Source organism: Culex pipiens, chromosome 3 (assembly GCF_016801865.2).
Source record: "Culex pipiens pallens isolate TS chromosome 3, TS_CPP_V2, whole genome shotgun sequence".
NCBI lineage: Eukaryota > Metazoa > Arthropoda > Insecta > Diptera > Culicidae > Culex > Culex pipiens.
Genome location: NC_068939.1, coordinates 16,695,966 through 16,721,530, shown reverse-complemented (window position 1 = coordinate 16,721,530; position 25,565 = coordinate 16,695,966). Strand labels below are relative to the sequence as shown.

Genomic DNA, 25,565 nt, shown 5'->3' with positions numbered 1-25,565 from the left:
AGATCTCCAATCGAATTGGGTTTGGGGCACTTTTATTACAATTTAGTGTGAGTTGGAGGAGAATGACCCATTCTTCATATCATACACTTCTATACTAAAAAATCTATTTTACACACGATTTTAATCAAAAGTCTACATCAACCAAGGTACAAGGGCTTTTAGTACGTGCTTTTTTACACTGTCATTAAATATTACACCTTTGTGTTGCACAATTGCAATTCTTGCACGGTTGTTTTGTTTACTTGATAACAATTTATTCATGTCTGCATGAATGAATTCTTAGAATTCTTTGATAAAACTTTTTAATTTCATGATATCAATGAATCAGAAATATGCTATAATTTAAAAACATGTTGAATTTTGTATTTCTGTTTATGAATAATTTCTTTTCGTTTTGTATACATTCTCATAACATAAACTATATGCAATATCACGGTGAACAGAAAAAAAAACATATCGCTAATTATTTTCTTGGACATTTCGATTTTCAAAATTTTTGCTGGTTGATAGCTCTGAAATAAGCACTTATTTGACAACAAATGAAATCAAATCAATTCGCTGTAATAGGCCAATTAGGGATGCCAGCTCTTCCCTACCCATTACTAAAACGTTGTCAACGTTGTGAACATTTAAAATCGATCCAAGTTAGATCAGGGTTTTGTAAATCCATTTCTAATAAAACAGAACATGTGATTGAAAGCTCACAGAATATGTGATTCCCCCTCCTCCCACGCAAGGCCACATAATTTCCAACGTCCCAGCAAGAACAATGCGAAATGCAATCATTAAGTGGCTTAAAAAGTTGACGCAAATTGAGCATCCGATGGCAACCAGATGGCGTTTTGTCAAATTGTGATGTAAAAAATGAGCGCTATCAGGCAAGCGATGCGTTGATTGATGAACGGAAGGTCAGTGCCAATATACTGGTTCTAGCGGGGTAATAAGACGATGGTTCGACGTCAACATTGGAGGAAATGAGCGATTTGGAAAATGGTAAGGCATTATTCATTGTGCGCGGCATCAGCTGTTTTAATGTGACGTGCAGATACTACTTCTGCAGGAATGTTTAATTTCTGGAATGAAAAAGCTTTGAAATTTTTGCAGTAGCCATTCGAAAAAAAAGCAATAAAAATTTAAACAAAACGCGAAACTTCAAACATTCGCGCAGAAATCTCCGCCTCGTTAAGATGTAATCACATTCAGTCGAAGTGCATTTAATTACGTTGGATTTAACTGCTGTCACTAACTAGCCGCGCAAGTTGTTTGCTTGTTTTGATCACAACAACCCCAAACCCAGACTACGAAGTTTTTGCACACACACACACAGAGAACACAAAACTAAACTCGATAATGATGTTGTGACGTGCGTGGGCGGGACAATTGAAGAATTTTAATGACCTGATAGGTGGATGACTTGGGACGCACTCGTTTGGTCACTTGTGGAACGTAATTATCAATTACTTATCTGCCCTGGGTGGCTTATTTTATTGCCATCATCCAGTTTTTCTGTGCGCGCTTGTGGTAAAGTTTTATTTGATGGACAGATGATACTGAGAGGTTCATATCAGCGCGCGTTGAGAGTATTGGCACTTAAGTGTCCGGTTCAGTGAGAGATGTTTGCTGTTTTTGAGTCATTCTCAAAAATTTCTAATTGGTTTTCTATATTATAGATATACTGTAATTTTGTTTAAGATGAATCATTGTCCATGCATTTGCCCTGTCAAAAAAGCCACTAGTTTTTTTTATTTTCATTCAATACCCCGTACAATGTTGCTGGCAGGTCATACAATGCAAATATAATATCTAGAGAAAGGATTTTCAGAACAATTTGGTGTTTTGGCAAAGCTGTTGGTTGGGGCATTGGTCAGGAAAAAAAATCACGGAAAAACCACAATTTTCTAATTTCCCATTTTGCCCCTTAGAGGGGGTGACATTGGGTCAAATGAAACTAAAATGATGCTCAAATACAACGATATGGTAAAAACAAGTCATCCAACAGTGTTTCTTGTTCGAGGGAATCGTATTGACATGCTACAATGTTTGAAGTGGAGATTTTCAAACATTTGGGTAGTTTTCGAGCAATTCCAACAAAAATATTAGAAAAATGATTTTTCGAGAGGTCATTTTTTGCCAAAAACGTACCTCAACTTTAGACAGCTGCCAAAATAACAGGATTTCTCGACTTTTTTTTTTATTAATCCTATAAACATATGAAAGACAATAGGTGAGGACAATAGGACAACAGGTTGTTCTAGGAAAGATATTTTTTCAGCGAAGTCATTTTAAGAAGTCCCTTACACAACCCTTTTTAACAGAAATCAGTTTCATTGAGAAGAACCTGAGAAATGGTAAAATCCGTAAACAATCACTTTGACCCAATCTCACCCCCCAGACCCAATGTCACCCCCACTGACGGTATATTTGAAAACTCCATTTTTGAAGCATTTAATATTTTTACATTTAGAAAGCATTCAGGCGTTATCAAACAAACAGGAGGTTTTGATTTTTGAGAGGGGTTTTAAAAGGTATCAAACGTTAAATTTCCAAAATTAGTTTTTTTTATTTTCATTTTTTGCATTCTTAGGACCACAAAACTAAAAAGCATAATTTGGTGCTAGAGTTAAAACATGACCTGTTCTTGTTTTTAGAAGAATTATTTCTATAATTTTTATATTCTTTCAAATCTTTTTTCTTTGGTATAAAAAATATATAGGGGAAATATACCCTTTCTAATCAAACACCTATCTTCGTCATATGGAGAGTTTGATGCTCGATTAAAGCTCCAAAAATACTATTTAGGCTGTAAACTTACCAGCAACAGCACCGCCTCGAGTAAGCACGCAAATGTATGCCATTTACTGGCCAAAAAGATCAAATTTAATGCACTTTTGATCATAATTTCTATTTTGCGAGACCATTTCTCATCATTTTGGTGGCACACACATCCACACGCAAGATCAGAGGTTAACTGCTTAACGAAAGTCGCCATCAATATCTTTTCACTTGCGCTAACGATTTCAAAGCGCTTAAGATATAAAATTGCTTCCAACTACCGGCTACATGTTCTTTTGACCGTTACTTAGTCACTCACTTGAAAAATAATCCCGAAACATGTAAATAACTAGCAAGCGCCATCAAAAAAACAAACGCGCTAAGTCTTTTGACGTTTCAATTTTGACCATCCATTCTAATCAAAGGCTGAAAAACCGAGCGAGAAGCGAAGGCAAAGAAAGAACAAATGGTGGCCACCAACACCACCAGCAGCGCTTGTGGTGTTGCCAGGAAACTTTCTCTATAAATGCTACTTTTCGTGAGTGTTCGCTCAAAATTTCATCAATTTTGGCAGCACGAAGCAGACCCAAACGAGCGTTGGAAGAAAAAAAGAAATAAGCTGAAAATACAAAAATGGGCGTGGCCCAATGCACACGACTGATTAGAATGCGTTTTTGAAATATTTTTTTGAAATGCTTGTAAAAGGAATAGCATAACTTTTAATAAAAGTGAAAATAAACAGAAATGTTCACAAAAAGTTGCTCTACTCGTTGGTGTACTTGATTTTACTGAATTTCAAGGAACACTCCAGATTATCCAGCATCATTCAAACAAGACCGCTTATTAGGCTTAAAATGGGTTTATTTCCCCTAACTCTATGAATTTTCAGAATCTTCCATGCAGTTCTTTGGATTATTGAACAAGATTAAAGATCTGTGTTTTTGTGCATTGTTGTTGACATGAGCAATACATGGTAACAAATTGTTAATTTTTCAAAAAAATGATGGGGGTTTGCATTCTTTTAAACTTTAGTAGTTTTTTTTATTCAATTAGGCCGTTGCAAATATTTTTCAAAGTAAAAAATATATTCTTTCAAAAAACTTTAAAATTTAAAAGGAAATAGAATTCTAACCAACTGAAAACAATTAGAAATGTATTTTACAGCGCTTAAAATCGTATTCAGCATGTCTGGGATCGATCAAAAATATTTAAATTTTTTGTGGAATTCCAATGTACACTTCACACAAAAAACACAATATTTTTTTTGGCGAAAAAATAATCGCTTTAATACTTGGATATTTTGAAAACTAATGTTTGAAAACAACTGGGCAGGTGTAAAATGCATTTTAAACCCCTTTTTTTCATTTTGCCTTTTTTGCCGACCAGAGTCGAGGGACATAAACTTCAAAAAATATTTGCAACTGCCTTTTGCATTCTTTTGAGCATGAAAAGGTTCTTATAAAATAAGTTTAAAAATCACTGTCCAAATTTTGTTGTACGTGTTCTTGTTTCTTTTAAAACATGAGTAGTTCTTGGAAAACATTAAAAAAGCTATTTAAAAGTTTATGTTTTTTGCATTTTTTAGAACGTGAAAGTTTCTAAATTATATTACACTTTTAATTATATCATTTCGGTTTTGTTTGTTTCAAACAAAACAAATTCAAAGAGTTTTCAGAAATTATAAAATCTGTGAGTTTTTGAATTTTTCAAACATTGGCAGATTCCTAAATAATGATCAGAAGTTCTTTGCTAAATAAATGGATTTCGAAATAAAACTGCTGAGGTTTTGCATAAATCCCATCAAGATTTTTTGTTTTTGATTTTTTATGTGAAAACACGATTTTTTGTTATGACTTGTTTTAAGAAATATTTGGTTTTTGAAAATAGTTTTTGTTCCTCTTTTGCATTCTTTTAAAGTGGAGCAGTTCAAACAATGTCCAAAATAACAAAAAAATAATGATTTATCGATTTAGAAAAAATTCAGCCAAAAATCAAAATAAAACTTTTTCCATGATTTCAATGCCAAAAATAAAACAATTGGTGAAATGTCTTTTCGGCGAAACATCCTTCGACAAAACATCTCAATCGGCGAAATAAACTTCAGCGAGATGTCCATTCGGACGACTTTTTACAAAATGTTCAAGATTAAATATAAATGATGCTGCAAAAATTTTTGAAAATATTTTATATAGAAAAGCACCCTTTCGGGATTCGAAAAGCTGAGAAAAAAATCTAAAAAGAAATACAGTCCAGACTCGATTATCCGAAGCCTCGATTATCCGAAGTTTCGATTATCGGAAGGTTTTTTTGGGACTTTGGATATACGAAACAGGCACAAAAAATTTTTGTCTCGTATTTTTTCATTTTCTTATTTTTAACATCAAATTTAAGTTCTGCGACCCCATTTTAGCGAAATTTTAACATGAGATTGCCTTAAAAATGACCAAATGCATTTTTTCAGTATTTCGTAACCGCCATTTTGGTCGCCATCTTGGATTTAAAAATTCTAAATCACTTTAGAGTAATCTAGGGGTCATACTAAAGCTCGACAATCAAAAATAAGACAAAGAAAAAAAATATTTTTTTCGTGATTCGATTATCTGAAGATTCCATTATCCGAAGTGACATTTTTCTGAGGCCTTCGGATAATCGAGTCTGGATTGTATACTGGAATTGCTGACGAGTGCTGAAAAAGTCGAGTTTTGCCACGAATTGCAAACTACTTCAGGTTTGGAGTTCGTGTCAGTCTCATTCCAAAGACCAAAACGGTGTTGAAAAGAATTACCATGAAAATTTAAATTGTTAGCATGACTTTATGACGTAATTTTACGGATTCATTCGAGGGTTCTTTTTTTTTTATGAATTTTTTTTAGAGTCGTTGTTTTCTTGCGTATAAATCATAGTTTCATAGTGTTAAGACTCGATATAACATGAAAATTTGAGGTTAGGATTTAGTGTTTCCACACTTGACATGAAGATAATCGAAAATTTCCTTTTCATACCTTATTCAGGAAAGTTTGAACAACCTCAACAAATTGTTATAATTCAGATTGTTATTTATTTTCTGTTAAAATTTGTTTGCTACTTTGTAACTACAATTTTTTTTTTTCGATTTGTTATTGTATTTTTGAAATTTATTTGATTGCTTTTCTAAGAGTAGCATTTTAAAATTTTCCAGCTAAATGTTGTCTTTGTCATTATCACTTTAAATTTTTATTATTTTTTGAGACACTCAAGTGCCTTCCTAATCTACCACCTTACAACCACCGTCAAATTTCACCCAAACAAACTCGGCCTTGCTGCGGCCAGCTTCATCAACTCGCTGCGCGCTGTGTGCACCCACCCCAAGGTACATAAACCCGATGCCCAGTCCAGCGTAGCCTTCAGTTCAGCAATTCAGCGCCGGCAGCTGTTGCTCACCGCCACGATTATTTGTCGATTCGATTATCACACCTTCACTCTCAGCCAGTCAACCGACCAACCCCCGAAATAAATCAACTCCTGCGCCGTGGAGCAGTTCGAGGCTCGAACTCGTGTTCTCCTGGATCGCTGCCGGGCTCTCCAGCTTCAGTCGATTGTGCACCCTCGACGCGGGTGGTTCGTGTGTTCTAACTGCCGCTCTCAAGTGAGCTGGGGGGACATTAGTGAGTGGTACTCAGTGAAGATAGTTGGTGTTACTTTGTTGGAATTTGGAGTCAGCTGCCTCTCGAAAAAAATAAAAAAAAAAAAATCAAACAAAGCCTCCTTTCATAATCCAACCCGCTGTGCTAACCTAGTTGTAGCTACTAGTGTGAAGAAACGGTGTGTGTCAACAGGTGCTTCCCGATCGACCCCCAACTAAGTCAATCCCCCAACGGGGGGGAAGAGAAGCAAGTTCATTTCAACCAGGTGAAATATTGTACCAAATTTTGATTGCGTGCGAAATTTGGCCAACAATGCAGCCGAACGTCGTCGTCACACTGTTGGTTTAATTAGTTAGAGCGAAGCAAAACTAAACGATAAGTGGTGTGTCAACAGTGCTGGATTAGCAAGTGACTTTAACTAAGTCAGTAGCAGCAGCAGCAGCGGGAGTTTTCGCGAAGGAAAGTGTGCAGAATCAACGGCGACACTAAAAGTGGTCAGCAATATGGATATCGCTGAAGTTAGCAAATTGAGGTGAATAAATTAAATAAAACTGCAAACTAATTGTTTCAGGCGCGGTGGTGGCGGTGTAACAGACGGGGCGCTTAAAACCTAAGCCCAAACGGTAGCACCTAATAAAACATCTAAAAATGGCTTGAAGGTGAAACGTAATAGTTTTGAGCTGTTGATGTTAGCCGCCATAGTGGTTTGGGGAGGATGAGCGGTGTGTAGTGGTGTAGTTCATTATGTTTAGAAAAAATAACAACAAATTTTGCAATTTAAAGTGCTCGGAAAACAGCACCGGCGTTGATTGCCGGTGGATATTTTAAGTCAGAGTCATAATAGCTGTCACGTTGAGGTATTTTTTCTCACGCCTCCATCTTTCATTGAAAAAGTAGCTAAAATTAACCTGTTGAGCTTATTTTCTCTCATTACTGAATTCGCTCTGTCATTAAATGCAATGATGTACTGTATATAATTATTCTAATAAGTTTGATTTTCATTACGTAAGGCATTTAGTTATTACGAAAATAATTGATTTAGTTGAAAGATTGCTGTGTTATCGAAACTATAATAATCAAATCAAATTATATTGACAAATCGACGTCGTCGTGCTATCTTGTCGCACCCGCCATTTCGACGTTCCGAGAAAAACGCGTTTTAATGTTTGACCTTGAATAAAAAAAAAACCAGAGCACGCAATGTAAACAATAACAAATACGTTTTGTTTGGCTGACCATTTTGTGCATTGTCTCGAAGTTTGGTTGAAATTGGTTGCCGGAGTCCCGAGTTATAATTTCAAATGTTTACGGTAGTCTCACTTGTACGTGCGTCAAACGCGTTCTGACCTGAAATCCCTTTGGCCAATTGTCGCACTTACATCAATTTTCAGGGAGTGACAAGATATCACGACTAGATTGAAACTACTTTCATATGTAAAGTGACAAAAAATGCACCGAGTTTTTTCGGTTTTTGTTGAATATCTCAGGATTGAAATCGAATTTTGAGGATCTGTGAAGGTCAAAAGGTGAGGCATTGTGAGCTGCACAAAATGGCGTTCTTAACTCAATTTGGCCCGAAATGCACGTACGACAAGTTAGCACGATGGCGACGCAATGATCGCTAAAAATATCCAATATCCTGGTTCGCTTTGTTATATTATCAAATCATTAGATATTGGAAGCAAATTATTTGATTCAAAATATGTTTATCATTTGTTCTAACCATACAAATGTATCCTTCTTGGATATATAACAAACATTTCCGATTTTTTTATTAACAGATTCAACAATTTATATTCGTTTATTGAATTGATTTTAACGGATACAACTAAGCACTCAAACTATTTCAAATCAAATTATCAGCTCTACAGCATTGCCTTCGCGTTCTCGATTCCTACTCGAAACTAGGTGTGCTTGATTGTTGAGGCAATTGCAAACCTCTTTTTACACCTAAACTTCTATCCACCCCGGGATTCGAACTGACGACCTTTGGATTGTTAGTCCAACTGCCTACCAGGGAGACAAACTTTTTAGTTTATTTAAAATAAATGCATTAAAACAAGACATTTTTCTATACACTTTTTGAAGTGTAGAACTTGATTTTGAAATTTCGGAATATTCTGAAGATTAGAAAATTTCACAAAGATTTCACTTTTTAACAGTGCAAATCGTAAAAACCGTAAATCGCTAGTTGTGAAATCACGGCTATTTGGAAATAAAATTCTTCAATACACTTCAGTTTTCTATCAGAAATAAACTTAAAAACTTGAAAATGGTACGCAAATGGTAATTTTTGCTTAATTTTGCCCTGCAAAAACATCTTAGATTAAACTTCAAATATTTTTTTGGAAAATCTTTATTTTCTAAATATTTACATCACTTTGAAACATTTTTTGTCCATATTTCACTGTAGCTCAAAAGTTGCCTTTTCGTCTTCCAGATTAAACCAAAAGTGAAAAAAACTATGATTAAATATTTTTCAGAATGTAACTTCATCTGAATCGTCCGCCTAATAACTATGCCTAAAAAAAAATTTCAAGAGCAAAAATAAAAAAATTAAAAACACCTAAATTTACGGAATTTGTAATTTAAAAAAAAAAACGAAAAAAATATTCTGTTTAACATGCAGGTTGTTATTTCACACATTATTTTATACATTATTAGGTTGTACAAAATCGAACTATTGATTATCTGCACTAATTTTGAACTAGGTACCATGATTTAAAGCAACCTTTAACAAACTATTAACAAGTAATTAAGACAAGTTAAATGTGGACAATGTCTTCCTTTTTGATTTTTTTAATTTGTATAAACATAAATATATAAAAGATATATTATTATAAATTGAATAAAATTGATTATTTGATAAATAATATTGCAGAAACAATACATTAATTACATTAAATGCACTCTTTAAGACTTAACGCATTTTTTTCAATCGTGTTTACAATTGAGCAATTCTCTGAGATTTCGGTCATTCGATTTTTTTTTGTATTTTTTAATCAGGCTGAAACTTTTTTGGTGCCTTCGGTATGCCCAAAGAAGCCATTTTGCATCATTTGTTTGTCCATATAATTTTCCATACAAATTTGGCAGCTGTCCATTAGGCCGTCCCAAAAAAAAATGAAAAGTTGTCTAATCTTTGGTGCTCACCCCTAGAATGATAGATTAGGATGTCAGGAATAATGTTTTCATACAACAAAAATTCCCAAAAATGGTTTACAACTCGCGCGTGGAGCTTGACCCGGGCAGACGGTAATAACTAAATTCATGCCATTACAATAACAAATACTGTTAAAATAACAGAAATTGTTATGGCTTCTTGAAAAATCAATTTTTGCATAAGGTTATAATAACAGTTTATGTTATCATAACAAAATTTGTTATTGGTCTGATATTGGTTGAAATCCAAAACAACTTTGGAATAACATTTCTTGTTATGGAAGAATATCTCCAAATGTTATTGGGATGATCGGATTAGTTGTTAAAATAACAAAAAATAATAACAAAGATTTATTCGAAGAATAACTAAAAATGTTATTAGTCTGTTATTACAATAACAATCCAAAAACAAAAAAATCATAACGACGAATAACAAATCTTGTTATAAATAACATATAATGTTATTGGCCTAGTATTTTCAAATAACAAAAAATGTTATTCCCAAGCTATTTCCGTCTGCTCGGGGAGTGAAAGAAGTGTTTTCCAGTATTTTCCAGAAATGCGCGTAACAATCATACTAAAGTCATTCAAATTTGGTCGCCTTGGACTTCAAGTTATAGTTTAATGTCCCCTGAACAAATTCCTGTACAGACATAGTCCATAAAAGCTTGTGTTTGGGCAAGGCAGGGCGTTTTAGGGAGAAAAATTTGTATTTTTTAGCAAGAAAATTTCAAAAATCACTCCCCAAAACGAGCCAAAAAATGTTGCAGCCAAAACTTATGCATTCAGCTTATGGGATTTTACGGAGATCATTTTGCTTTTTTTAATATTCAAATTATGTCCACGCAAAGCCGAGATATTTGCATTTTAGTGAACAAAAAGTGAAGAATTTTCAAAATTCTTAGTACATAAGCGTTTTTAGCATAAAACATTGGCTACTATGATTACAAACGGGAAGGCATATATTTTGAATATTTTTATTTTGCTCGCTCAAAAACGATATTTGTTAATAACATTTCATGAAAAATCATGAGATTTTCTCACAATGTGACGTAAACGACAAATAATCATAAATCAAAATTAATTTTATTTTAGTTCATATCTCCAAGCTGTGTGTGGAATTTTTTTTTGCATGTGCATTCGAATGAAACAAATTCATTTATAAAAAACTTATTTTTCAAAATTAGTTACCCATTAGAGCTATATTGGTTCATTACGAAAAGATCACAGAGCAGTACTTATAAATATGTCGTTTACGTCACATTGTGAGAAAATCTCATGTTTTTTTCATGAAATGTTATTAACAAATATCGTTTTTGAGCGAGCAAAATAAAAATATTTTAGAATTTTAAAAAATCGTCACTTTTTGTTCACTAGAATGCCAATATTTCGGATTTAGGTGGACATAAATTGAATTTCAAAAAAAGCAAAATGAAATCCGCAAAGTTTCTTATAAGCAGAATGCATTAGTTTTGGCTGCAAAATTTTTTGGCTCGTTTTGGGGAGTGATTCTTGAAATTTTCTAGCTAAAAAATACAAATTTTTCTCCCTAAAACGCCCTGCCATGCTCATACACAAGCTTTTTTTTTCTATGAATTTATATGACAAAAATACTGAAGTTTTCAAGGCTAGATAAAGCTTATATAAAAAAAAGTTTTGAAACCAATTTGAGTTATTATTACCACAAGCGCAATTGAATAACAAATGGAATTAGTTGATGGATTTAATTTCAACCAAATGAATATATTTCTCATGTTTTGATTCCTACCCGAGCAGACGGAAATAACTTGGGAATAACATTTTTTGATATTTGAAAATACCAGGCCAATAACATTTTGTGTTACTTATAACAAGATTTGTTATTCGTCGTTATAATTTTTTTTTGTTATTGGGTTGTTATTGTAATAACAGACTAATAACATTTTCAGTTATTTTTCGAACAAATCTTTGTTAATATTTTTTGTTATTTTAACAACTAATCCGATCATCCCAATAACAGTTGGAGGTATTCTTCCATAACAAAAAATGTTATTCCAAAGTTGTGTTGGCTTTCAACCAATATCAGAACAATAACAAATTTTGTTATGATAACAAAAATTGATATTAAACTTTTATGCAAAAATGGGGGTTTCAAGAAAATTCTATAACACTTTCTGTTATTTAAACAGTATTTGTTATTGAAATGGTATGAATTTTGTTTTTACCGTCTGCCCGGGTAATAATTTGTTACGAATTTTTCAAATTTTTGCTGAAATATCATTATGTTCAGCTGTTCAATAAATAGCTTGTTGAGGATGGTCGTAAAACAACAATAGAGCTTGTTCTCCAATTTAGCTCTATCTACCATATACACTAACCTGATAAGCATGATCACAATAGCACCGGTAAAAACCCTCCCACGAAAGCGTTCAATCACTACCAGTTCATGCCGGGCACAACAATTAGTATGATAAGAAACCACCTTGTCAACCTGCAATCGATTGTAAATTTGCTGAGAAATTTGACGGAAATCAAATACCACCCAATTGTGGATTAAGTCCGTCTGGAGTGCAATATTTATTGATTTGTGCCGGAGGGGCCTGACAAGGGCCATATCGATATCAATGGATTGGATTAATGGATAACATATCATATTTTGGCAGCTGGGCTTAATGGAAAGCTGTCGAAAGCTCTTTCGAAGGGGAGTGATAAGGAGAGATATCAGTTCTGATAGAAGCTACTCAGAGGTTATTTATATAACCCAAATATAAGATAACATTATTAATGCAATTAGTGAAACATGTGGGATTAAAACAAGATTTAGTCAAAACAACAGAATATACTTCTAAAAAATACACTTTCAACAGTCACTGAATACCGACTAAATCAAGTACCTTATAACCCACACGTGAGGGAAGGTCCACGCGCGTGCCGTAATGAGTTGTAAATAAAAACCCCACGACAATCGAACGTACGCTGACAAATTGAGTTGCATCAGCTCTCCGTCAAATCTGACCACTGGTCGTTTGAATCAACAGGTAAAAAAGTGGCAGACATTTCGCCGCTGGCACTCTATGAAGCTTTGGTTGTTGTAGCTTTGCCTTCGGGGGTCAATCGATCGACAGGTTTCTTGAGAACGCATGGTAAAGTGATGTAAACGCCACTCACATTATTTTTTACATGGAAAATATTTTTTTTTTAAATTAGATGAAAATTATCCCTGAAACATACATTTTATCACTTACGCCACTTTGACAAAAACAAAACAAACCCTCAATTTTCTTCTCCATTACGGTGTGTGGGAAAATCAACAAAGATAGTAACTGAGCACGTGTGCGCCATAAGCGCTGTGAATGAAAGACGAACGTAAACAAATGGCTCTCCGAAGGTAGAAATTGTCAACTTCCGATGATTAGTACGCGCGTAATCACACACACACCACGTGTAAAACATCGTAGAGTGTCTTCTGCACTCGACACACGGTAGCACGTGATGGAACATGGTTGATTGATTGGCGTTGTGGGAAATTTGTGTGTGAAAGTTGTCGTTCGCGAAGAATTGGACGTTGATTTGTTTGGTTTGCTTTGATTGGGTGTTTTTGGTTAATAGTTCATGATTTATATGGTTTATTGTTTTCTTGCCCTGTTGGTATTTTTTGAATTTGTCCTGAACTGTTTTTTAAACATACTTAAGTAATTAATTGCACCTCGGAAGCTTCAACTAATTTTAACATTATTATGTTTATGCAAGTATTTTAATCAGGATATTCTGATGAATTTAAAGATAAATCAAAAAAGCAAAACAATCCACTTTAACGACCCCCGGGCCTTTTGTGGTCTCTGTTGCAAGCTTCTGCTCATTTTTAGGCGTCCGCAGGTTATGTGTTGTGAGAGGCAAAATTCTGTCAACCTGCATAGCTGTTGCTTCGTACCATCTTTGATTTTTGTAAAATACAGGTCTCTGATAATGAATCTGGGATGTTTTTAGGAAATTTTGGGGTGGATGGTCGTTACTGCTTCACCAGTAAGCCGTTAAGAGACATAAATTTGGACAGTTTGTAACTTTTTTGTTCAATATTGTACCTCATTTGATGACATTCTAAAAGTTTCAAAATCATTTATCATCTTAAAAATATATATATATATTTTTAAACCAATCCATTTTCATTAACTCTCTTGTAAAACTTTATGCAAAATCTTTTTTAGATATTTTCTCCTTTTTAAGATTTTAAAATAACGCATATGATATTCTCTAAAAAACATTTCAAAAAATCGAAAAAAAGAAAAAAACATTTTTGAAAAATTATATTGTTTTGTTCAAAAAATGTGTTCAATTGATTGTAAACTATTGAAATACATTGTTTATTGTTTTTTTTTTTTGTATTTTGACCAAATTGAGCACTTTTGGACTCTTTGCAAATTTTAAATTTGTGGCCACAGATCGGAAAAGACATAAAATTGTAGAAAAAAATATTATTTTCGTAGTATCAAAACTGTAATATTTTTTCTCTGCTTTTTTCTTTTTTTCAACATTTTTTAAAATAGATTTGAAATTTTTTTTCAGAGGGACAAAATTTTTAAATAGAATTTGTACCAGACTCCAGACTTATGCGTCATTTTAAAATTTTATGTTTGGTTATAAATAAGCAAGATTGTTATTTAGAATAGAACAAATATAACCTCGATAAAAATTGCATTTTGTCTGACCGTTGTTTAGTGTTTTTTTACCTGTAAACACATGTGAAAATAATTTCTTAGGTAACTTTGCAGCAGGAAGTAACCTTGGGCGTTTTCAACATGGCTGCGAAATTTTGTGAAAAATGCAATATTTCCTCGTACTCTCCCAATTTACAAAACATTTGTTTTTACACTATCGAAAATGATCATGCACAACAAAAACTTGTAATCTCTAAATATTTTTTTTTCGAAAATAAAAACTAGTTTAATCAACTAAAATGGATGCCTACTCCACTAATTAGCAAAAAAGGTCACAAAAAAGATCTGGAAATAATTTTCTTCTAAATTATAAACTCTTTGAATTTGGCGCAGAAAACTCGGTTTTGGTATTAAATTAACGTAGCCCATCAAAGATCCGGCCTGAAAATTGTAAAAACCAATTGTTAAATGGTTAAATCAAGTCTTACTTTTGAAATGGTTAATATTAATTACTTATTATCACTTCAATAATTTTGAATACTAATGTTAGACTGGATTTTTAAAATTTAAAAATATTTTCATCGAAAAGATCTTTTTTTCTGTGATATTATACCTGAATATTGGGCACTTTTTGGTTGACAATCCTAAAACATTTTTATTTAATCATAGGCTATATTTCAGCAACTATGGTCCAATCTTTAATGATTTTAGTCTTATTTTGGTCACTACACATATTTTTCAAAGTCACCCCCCTTCTTCAGACTCGGCTCGAAAAATCAGCTCTGATTTCCCGAGCCGAGAACAGAAAAATCAAAAAAGTTTCTAATTTTAAAGGAAATCTTAGTTAAATCTAAAATTAATCTAAAATGATTTTTACTGCGTTGGTTATTCTATTTAGAATGTTTGGGCCCGTTAAAATACATTTTTATTAAATTTGAATGACATTCCGATGTAAAGTAACGATTTCCAATAACGGAATAGCAACTCATTTGGCAGTCAACCATGCTCAATTCCGATGTAAAGTACCAAATTTTTTAAGCTTTGACTTTGGTCAGCGTCAGAGGACATAAATTTCAAGAAATATTTTCACTAGTTGACCAGCTTGATTTTGACTTCTACACCTAACTACACAAAAAAAAAAAACACTTTTTGGTGGATATAATTTGAAAACGGAGCTCTTTAGTAAAAATAATGTGATAATATCGATTGCAAATTCGTTTTTATATAAAAGAATTAAGTAAAAACAGTTTTCGACCATGGTTTTAGAATTCGGCAAAATCTCTATTTTCAAAAAAAAAAAAAAAAAAACTCTTGGAAAACAATTTTTATCTTTTTGTGTCATAGCATAGCATAGCATGATGGCATTTTTGGTCATCAAAAATTATAGAAAATTAAAAAATAAGAGTAAAAAATTGTCAAAATATCTTAAATGGAGCTGTGAATTACTGTGCTGAAATTGAAGTATCGAAAAAAATCTGAAAAATCTGACAGACAAAAACTTAACAATGATGAATGGGGAAGGAAAGGAGGATATGAATTAATTCAAAAGCTTGTAAAAATCTGATGGTATAATTAATGTTCGGCCTAAAAAAGATTGAGTTTACATTGTCATTAAAATAATTATCTACTATTTTTTTTTGATTTTTAATTTCTTTCTAATTTTTCATATGAATCAAAAAGATTTTCAAATTTGGCAGAAAATGAATAATATGTCAAAATCTTTCAAAATGTGGCAAAGATAATGATAAATCTTTTTTGTAGCTGACAGTTGAAAAATCTAGGATTCCCAGTTTTATCTGGTAACCTGGCAACCCTGCCGACGACACCAAATTTATCAGGAAACTACTGTTCAAGATATAGAATTTTGAACATTTGCATGTAGGTTTTTGTAATACATATTTTTGGAGACATAATTTCAAATAATAATTTCAAATCAAATATTCAAATAATTTAAACATCAATCGCACAATGTCATTAAATTTGAGAGATTTGCAACATTAGAAGCAAGTGAGCAAATTGAACATCAAAAATGGGACTAAATTTTTTTTTCTCCTTTCAAATTCCAGTGATGGCATCTCCGCGCCCCTGTGGATGTTCTGGAAGCGACGCCGCTACATGGTCGTGTTTATGGCCTTCCTGGGCTTCTTCAACGTGTACGCGCTCCGCGTCAACCTCAGTGTGGCCATCGTCGCCATGACGGAGGTGCGGGACGTGGACTACGGCAACGGAACCGTTGGTCAAGTATGTGCGATTTGGAGTTGGGGTGTGGTTAATTGGTAAAGTTTTGTTTTGTTTTGCAGGAGCAATACTTTGACTGGAGTTCCAAGGAGCAGGGATTCGTGCTGAGTTCGTTCTTCTACGGGTACATTTTGACGCCCTTTTTGGGCGGGTTTATCTCGAACAAGTTCGGAGGCAATTACGTAAGTGGTCAATCAATCGTTTGGCTATCGATAACGCGGGTGTCACATTACAGCTAGGGTTATGGAAGTTGCAATTCATTAGGAATAATTATCAGCAAATTGAGTAATAAGTTAGAATGGTCTGTAGAATCATGTAACTGTTTTAATTGATGAAATGTTGAAACTAGTTGGAATCTTTAATTAGGACCGATTGCAGCCATAACTTTGATATCGTTGCTAATTGCCAAATACGGAACGTGTTATCATTCCAGGTTTTCGGCGTCGGCATCGGAGTGACGGCCATTTTGACCCTGCTGACGCCGCTGGCCGCCAAAGGAGGCATCGGTCTGCTGATCGCCGTCCGGATAATCGAAGGAGTCTTCGAGGGAGTCACGTTCCCGTGCATTCACGCCGTTTGGTCACGCTGGGCACCGCCTACTGAGCGGTCGCGGATGGCTTCCATCGCGTTCGCCGGAAACTACGCCGGAACTGTGGTTTCGATGCCGCTGAGTGGAATCTTTGCCAATGCGTACGGTTGGGAGAGTGTGTTCTACATCTTCGGAGTAGTCGGCTGCATTTGGTTCGTGGCGTGGATGTTCTTCATCAAGACGTCACCCGAAGTGGACCGCTGGATTAGTCCCAAGGAGAAGGAGTTCATTTTGGGTAGTTTGGGCAGAACCGAGGGCGTTAAGGAGAAGATCAAGCATCCGTGGAGGGGAATACTGACCTCGGCGGCGGTTTGGGCTCTGGTGGCGTCTCACTTCTCCGAAAACTGGGGTTTCTACACGTTGTTGACGCAACTGCCTACGTTCTTGAAGGGTAAATTTAACTAAATTATATTTAGTCAGATCTTACTAAAATGTTTGACCTTTCAGATACAATGCACTTCCAGCTGGAGAAGACCGGCTTCATTTCCGCGATCCCGTACCTGGTGATGGGCATTCTCCTCTTCGTGTCCGGCTACCTCGCCGACACCAGCATCGTTAAGGGATGGCTCACCACGACTCAGGTCCGCCGGTACTTCAACTGCGGCGCCTTCCTCGGCCAAACGGTGTTCATGATCATCGGCGCGTTCATCCTGAAGCCAGGCCCGACGATCACCTGCATCACGATCGCCGTCGGAATGGGAGCGTTCGCGTGGTCCGGCTTTGCCGTCAACCATCTGGACCTGTCGCCGAAGAGTGCCGGAGTGTTGATGGGCATCTCGAACACGTTCGCCACCATCCCGGGCATCGTGAGTCCGATCATTACGGGCTACCTCACCGTAAATAAGACCGACGACGAATGGCGGGTGGTGTTTTACATTGCGGCCGGGATCTATCTGGTCGGATGTTTGATCTACTGGTTCTGGGCTTCCGGAGAGCTGCAGCCGTGGTCGATTGAGGCCAAGGAGCGGGAGGCGAAGGAGCTGAACGGGAGGAAGACTAGCGGTGGGTACGTGAACAAGGTGAAGATCGAGGACGAGATGTAAAGTGTTTAGTGTTAGGTACGAATTAGGGGTAAGTGTACGTTCATGTTGAAAATGAATGTTGAAAGTATTGTTTTGTTATCTAAACCTAAAGAAAATAAATGTGAAAATCTTAACATTCATGTTTTCATTTCATATGGTTTAATTTGACAAATATGCAGTTTGATGATTATCCTATACAGTATAATTTAGGCACATCTCAAGTAAGTTTGCAACTGGGATCTGTTTTCTGTTTTCCCCTAAAAAATGCCATTAAATGATCTTCCCCCTTTAATGCTACGTCATTTGTGGATGGCGTCTCATGTGAAGGAATGCAAGCAAAACCCCTTTTTTGTATGAAACTAAAACCATGAAGTGAATAACTTAAATTATGGACTTAGTTATATCCTTTACGTAGTTCAACGCCATTCTGGTTATGCCTATGACATAACCAATTAAACTTTTTTTATTTTGCAAATGGAACTGACAATAAAATAAAATTATTTAGAAATCAACCGTTCATGAATGTGTACCGGTTCAAAACGTTATTTAAAAACCTAAACTCACTGCAAAAGTTGAGACAAGCTAATAAAAGGTCCATCTACAAACCACGTAAACACTTTTTTGAAAATTTCAGACCCCGCTTGTTAAATTTTATATACAAAAAACCTTTTTCGTATGAAGCATGGACAATCGCCATAACACCAACTCCCCTTCCTTCTTTTCCATTGTCCACGTAGTTTATGAATGCCCCCCATGGGTTGAATTTCCCCTGTGTTGCAATTCACAAATTGTGAATAATCAAAAGAAAATTTGAGTGCCAATTTTCCATTTTCCCAAAAAAAAAAATCTGCTGATTAACCGAATTCGTTAATAAATTGCATACAACTTTATTGAAGTGTGATGCAATATTGAATACAAGAGTTGCTATTAGTATTGCCTAACAAAAGGCGAATTATATTGCTCCTGCTACTTCCACGCCTTTTTCTCAGCTTTATAAATAAAAAAGACATATTTTTTTATTTTTCGCAAAAAAAAATATATTCTTGAAAAATACTTTCATTTGGCAGTTCAAGGGTTTCGTCCTACTTCAATCCAAATCTTCGATTTCACCTGCTTTTTACAAACTTTTTAAAGTTCATTGCATGCTCATTTCCAATTAAGCTAACTGCACTTATTTCAGGTGAAAACTTTTTTAGAAGCTTTAAACAAACGTCAAAGTGCTGATAAGTCATCATTAAGTGCTCGATGGCAATAAAAACTTAACAATAATTGATTTTTACCAACAATTTTAAATATGATCAATTTACATAGAAACATGACCAAAAATCGTTTTTTTTTACACTTTGGCTCAATTCTGAGGGCAGATTCGGTTCAGCGGGCAAAATTACATAGAAAAACATATAGTTGGACAATTTTCGAATTTCGTTAGGGTGGTCCCATATACTTTTCCCTTGAAAATCAGACATTTTCAAATGAAAATATCCCGAGTTCAAAGAAAAATATCCCCGATTTTTGAAGGTTTGCTCAGATGCTTTCTCTTTATTGGTCATAGAAGGCGTAGATTGTGAGATAAAATTTTGATGTCTTAGACAAAGTTGCTTGAATTGGCGAGCCCAACAACCAGGGTTACCAGGTCAAAATTTGAAAAATCTGGCAAAGCATTGATGAAAAATCTGGAAAAATCTGGCGGACAAAAATTTAACAATTCTGAATGGTAAAGGTGAGGGAGGATATGAATTGATTCAAATTTTTTTAGAATTCAGATGGTTTAACCGATTTCATGACCTCAAAAATGTTGAGTTTACATCTTCTTTTTGAAAAACACATTCTATTTTTATTTTATTTTTTATTAAATACGTTAATTTTAATCTCAAATTTGTTTAAAATGGGCTAACGGTGAAAAAACTGGCAAAATCTGTCAATATCTGGCACAGAGAAGGGTTAATCTTTATTCTGGCTGACACATGAAAAATCTGACATTTCCAGATTTATCGGGCAACCTGGCAACCCTGCCAACAACTTTTTAGAAATCGAAAAAAATCCCAAAAACCACCCAAATTTTGAATCAAACCAAAAGTTGCTCTTTTCCATTGTATGACGTAACATATGTCAAACATCAATCTTAGAATCAAAAATTTTAAGTTTGTTGATGTTATTCTTTCAATAGGGTCCTAAAGCAGGAGTGCTCAAAGTTTTTGGAGGCCGGGCCAAATTTGAAGCTCAAATGAGCCTCCGGGTCAAATTTACAAAATATGTCATTTAAAAAAAATTAAGTTAGGGGAAATTCTCGTATGTTTGGCAGGTTAAGCACTCGCTCCTAACTCCATCCAATTTGCTGATTTTCACTCTTTTAACAACTTAGTTTGCAAAACTTTTGATAGAAACTTGCTTGCTCACTTCTTACTGTGCTATTTATCACTCGATTTCAGTTGAAAACACTTTTAATTAGCTTTAATTGAATGTCAAAGTTCTGACCTGCCAACATTAGAGGCACGCTGGAATTAGATGCTGTTCCCCTTCAATATTTTAATTTGAAAGACTAGAAAATACATCTATAAGTTATTTAAAAAAATAAAAATAATAGAAAATACAAAATGGCAGTTTTCTATAGGTATTTTTGGTTTTATTGTTTTAGGTAATAGAAAAAAAAGTGTTGAGCTGAATGTTCGTGAGTTTTCAATAAAATTTTAAAGTTTTGTTTTTATATTTTGAAAACAGTGACATGTATTGAAACAATTTATGTAACGGCGTAATCATATCTTCAAATTCAGTGTGACTAATTATAAATTGTTGAGAGCCAGAATTTCAACATTTCAATAAAAACCATTCAGTCCTTATGGGTCATATATGACCCAAATATCAAAATTTCCAAAACTTGCCTAAAGTTTTCGAATGGTTAAAAGAATCATCATTAAGGGTACACAGCAACCAAGGAAGTTGTTGTCTTCTTATTCCAAAATTGTCAAACTTACGGACCCAATCCTGCAAGAATCTGATTGTAAAAATAGTCAAACTTTGTTGTAAATAACTACGAAGACAGTAATTTAGGGGATGAATAAAAAATTATATCGATAGTTCCCGTAGTATTGAAGATACTAAAATGTCTGTAACAGAAATCTGGGTGCAAAAGCTTTGGTTGATGTGTACCGTTAACTTTTTTTTTTAATTCAGGCCTGAAAGGGTTAAAATATGTTAGAAACTGTTTTAAGCAAGTTAAATTGCAATCATTATTTAAAAAATGCGAAAAAAATATTTATTCATTTAAAATTATTTTTGAACAAACCCGAACTCAAATGATTCTTGACTTAGAGAAATGCATTTTAAATTTATTACAGCTAATTGCACTTAAATTTCCATTGACGTTTTTTGAAAACAATATTGCTGCCCCTAATTTTGTAAGCCAATTTTTTAAAAATAGGTGGAGGGGAGGGTTGGTCGACAAAAGCTTTGTAATTCTCAGAAAAATAAGCTCTATCGTTGTAAAAACTAACACAAATTTATGCTCAATTTTAAGACCAAGTTATGCACAATGGTAAAAAAAACAAACTTAAAAACCATTTATGATCAAAAATAAACTTAAAAGACAACATTTCAGGATGGATCAAATATGGTCCCCTTGTCAAGTAAAATGCTTTATGTCAAGACAGTCAAGTAAGTTGCTTTTTGTCAAGAAAGGCCGGGAAGTTAATTTTTAAAACTCACCAGCAGTCGCATACTTGTTCTTTGTATAAACTTTGTAAGGGCAAATGTATGAAACACCAGTACACGCGACTTCCGAAAGGTTAAATTTGATTTGAAAATGTTAAACCATTTGTGGTCGTACAATGGGTCATTGTAGTCAGAAAAATAAGCTTTAATATTGTTTATATCGTTAATATCAATAATTCAAGCATGATTTCAGGACCCAATTGATGTACTAATTTAGTTTCACTGTATCTGTTTTAGCAAAAAACAGTTATCTCGAAATATAAACAAAAATCATATCTTTTTGCCTTCCTCACCTTACTGAGGAAAGGCAATAAAATCACTTAGAAAACGAACTTCTTAGTTTTACCTCATAGACCCACCTTCATGTATACATATCGACTCAGAATCAAACTCTGAGCAAATGACTGTGTGTGTGGTGGGATGTTGATCAAAAAAATTTGCACTGGATTATCTCGGCACTGGCTGAACAGATTTGGACCGGTTTGGTCTCATTCGATCCGTCTTGGGGTCCCATAAGTGGCTTTTGAAAATTATAAAGTTTTGTTAAGTACTAAAAAAGTTATGCTAAAAAAAACGATTTTAAAAAAAGTCCGGAAGATTGTAAAAAGAAACATTTAATATCTGACAACCCTATCAAAAGTTATACGCACTTAAGTGTTATTTATGCTCTTTTTAGACGCCGGATCTCAGATATTTTGATGAAAATGTTGTCCGGATCTATCTTGTGACTTGTCGCTGGATAGATAATCAAAAGACCTTTGCAACGAGGCCAATAGATTGCAGATCTGACAACCCTATTTAAAGTTATAAGCACATAAGAACCCTGAATTATGAAGATCTGACTACCCAATCTGATGGTGTGAATCAAGTTGCCCTTTTGTATCTATTTTGGATAGCATTACCCTCTAAATGTGAGGAAGGCACCAACCACCTAAGGGTGGTATAAGTAACGTTTTTAAGAAAAAAAAAACAAAAAAAAATATTTCTCATTTCAGAAAACAATGCGAAATTTTGAAAACTTTATATTCACTATACGAAGTTAAGAATTACCAAGTCTTGTTTTGTTTGACTTTTCAAATATCCTTATTGTTTCCTCATTCTCCCAAACATCCTAATTGATTCGCGCCTTTTTTGCGACGAAAAAATCGTTAACGAACCATTGTTTTGTACACATCCCCCACCCCCCCTGGTTCCGCTCCCCCTTAAGTAAACTTGAGTCATTCCGTTGGCCGCAGCAAGTCGTTCAAGTTCAAGAAAAACAACAAATCGCTCGGTCGTTGTGTGCGCCAAACGAAAAACAAATGAAAAAAAAAAATCGCTGGCGATGAAAAAACATGTTTGTTTTTCCCCCCGCGCCAAAAAGACATGCCTTTTGGCACACTTTTGCTACCAATTATTTCGACCGACCGCACGAAAAAAACAAAATTCGTCGTAGAATGTTGAACTCTTGCAGAGTCATGTGCGGGAAAATGCAAAAAAAGAAAAAAAAATCGGATTAAACAGATGATTCTCTAACAAATTTACGATTAACCGTACTGTCAGCGGTGAATCTCGCTCGAGTGAACTTTCGCTAACCTTGAACTTTGGTGACATTGATGAAAAAAGCAAGTTGGATACGTGTGACGGTAAATAGGAGACTTCATCAGATGATCTAATAAATGGAAGGGGCTTATTAAAACTTGTGTTTTGATTCCTAACATTTATAATAGATTCGTTGACTTTTGAATTTTCCTTGCTAACCAAATTAATTTTCATATTACAAAAAAAATGCCACTTTCGAATGTAACTTCCCTCGGTCAGCAAATTTATTTCTAGTAGGACAGCTAATTCGCTATTCTGGGACTGTGCGTCGTCCTTGAGATAATCTGTGCGAATTGAAACAAATAAAAGTGTGTGAAGTGTGTGAATTTGTCATTTGTTGAACAAGGAAATGACAGTTTATGTATTTAGGTTCATTTTTCCGTTTTAAATAAATTAAAAAAATAGGTAAAGTGATTCAAATTTATTTTTCTAAAATGCCAGAAATTGCTGAATTGCCCTTAAAACCATTCTCTACGCGAAATCATTTGTTAAAACTTGGTTGGTAAGTCTCAATGAACGCGATCGCTGACCTGAATGAGTTTACATTTGAGTTAGGTGACAAAAGTTGGTATAATTTTTCATGCTTGTATACTTAGAAGGTCGCCTCCATCTAAAAGTGCCAAAAGTATGCTGATTAAGTGGATCTTTTTTGCGCAATATTTTTCTGTCAACGAGGTTGAAGGATTTTTTAACGACCTGATGAAATATTTTCATTTATTTTAAAAGCAATTTTGTCGAATGCTTTTTAACATTTAAAATGAATTTGAATTGATTTATTTAACCTTTTTGATGTGATTGCTCAACTTTTACTTCTATGAAACAATAGCTTCATTAATTGTTTGGTTTGGTAATTGGTTTTATTCAAATGTACATTCAGAAATAAAATAAGAATAATAAGAAAAGTTTTTAGGAACATACTGAAATGTTAAGGAGACAAGATAACAAAGACAACAGATTTGAATGAAATTTCGTAAAATTACGACAAAAATATAACTGTTACTATGCATTATGTATTTTTTTATTTTGCATTACATTTTTTGTGAAAATACAAATTTTTGGATACTTTTATCAAATTACAATTTTGGAAAACTTTGCCAGACAAAACTTTGGAACAGCAAACATAATTATTTTTCAGAAATATTCTTATACATTTAGCTTTTTTTTTTATTTATTTTGCATTTGTTTTTTACAAACTCACAAAGACAAAACTAGGTTTTTTTCTCAGCTAGCAGAACAAAACTTAATCGGACCATTGTTTGAAGGATTCTGAAAATATTTTGAAAAGTTGTGTGTCTATCAATTTTGCGAAAATTTGAGAGCAGCAAAAACCAATCAAAAATAAATATATTTTCGAGAAAATATGGTATTTTGTGAAAATTTGAGTATTTCATTCAAAAAACACTAAAACAGTTAAAATACATGCAAAATTTCGAATCGTTTGATAACCATATTGCGAATTATAAAAAATGATTTGTTTCGAGAAAATACTGAATATTGTGAAAATTTTAGTATTTCATAAAAAATCTCTAAAACAGTTAAAATACATTTAAAATTTCGAATTTTTTAGTACCCATATTGCGAATTTAAAAAAAAATAGTATTTTCGAGAAATTACGGTATTTCGTGAAAATTTAAGTATTTCATTCAAAAAACTCTAAATCAGTGAAAATGCATGCAAAATTTTAAATCGTTTGATACCCATATTGCAAATTATAAAAATTTGAATATTTTCGAGAAAATACGGTATTTTTGAAAATTTAAGTATTTCAATCAAAAACACTAAAACAGTTTAAAAACATGCAAAACAAGCTCTTCCCGGCAAACTTCGTCCTGCCCTTTTTTGGCTTCCTGACGTTTCTTGCTTGTTTGCTAATTCAGCCTCCTGTGATCTTAATTTGAGTTAACGTAAGTTTTCCCTTAAAATCCGCAGATTTTGCGGAATCGGTTTCAGAGTGGCCAAAGTTGTAATTTTTTGACGTAAGAACCTTCCTTGGACTTATACGAACCCAACGCAACAAAGAGCACCTCGATCCGACGTTCCGTGTTGAATTGATTCGCGTTCGAACAAAACCGTCGAAATTTTTTTTATATATAGACAAGCTTACCCCGACAAACTTCGTCTTGTCATTTCTTCACTTCTTGACGTTTTAAGCTTGTTTGCTTATTCAGCCTCCTGTGATCAAAATTTTATTTTACGAATCTTTTCCCATACAATCTGCAGATCTCCCGGAATCGGT

The 25,565-nt window shown here is 34.1% G+C and overlaps 1 protein-coding gene across 1 annotated transcript; it reads left to right on the top strand.

Annotated features, from left to right (window-relative positions):
- Nucleotides 1-6,187: 6,187 nt before the first annotated feature.
- Nucleotides 6,188-18,174, top strand: LOC120413485 (sialin). The gene is made up of 5 exons (XM_039574335.2): nucleotides 6,188-6,927; nucleotides 16,258-16,432; nucleotides 16,492-16,611; nucleotides 16,863-17,409; nucleotides 17,466-18,174. The coding sequence occupies exons 1-5, from the start codon at nucleotides 6,899-6,901 to the stop codon at nucleotides 18,059-18,061; spliced, it is 1,467 nt and encodes a 488-aa protein (XP_039430269.1). The 5' UTR covers nucleotides 6,188-6,898; the 3' UTR covers nucleotides 18,062-18,174.
- Nucleotides 18,175-25,565: the final 7,391 nt, after the last annotated feature.

Coding starts and splice junctions, on each gene's coding strand:
- LOC120413485 (XM_039574335.2), top strand. CDS start 6,899: ATGGATATCGCTGAAGTTAGCAAATTGAG. Junction 16,433..16,491: donor GCAACGGAACCGTTGGTCAA/GTATGTGCGATT, acceptor TTTGTTTTGCAG/GAGCAATACTTTGACTGGAG. Junction 17,410..17,465: donor ACTGCCTACGTTCTTGAAGG/GTAAATTTAACT, acceptor TTGACCTTTCAG/ATACAATGCACTTCCAGCTG.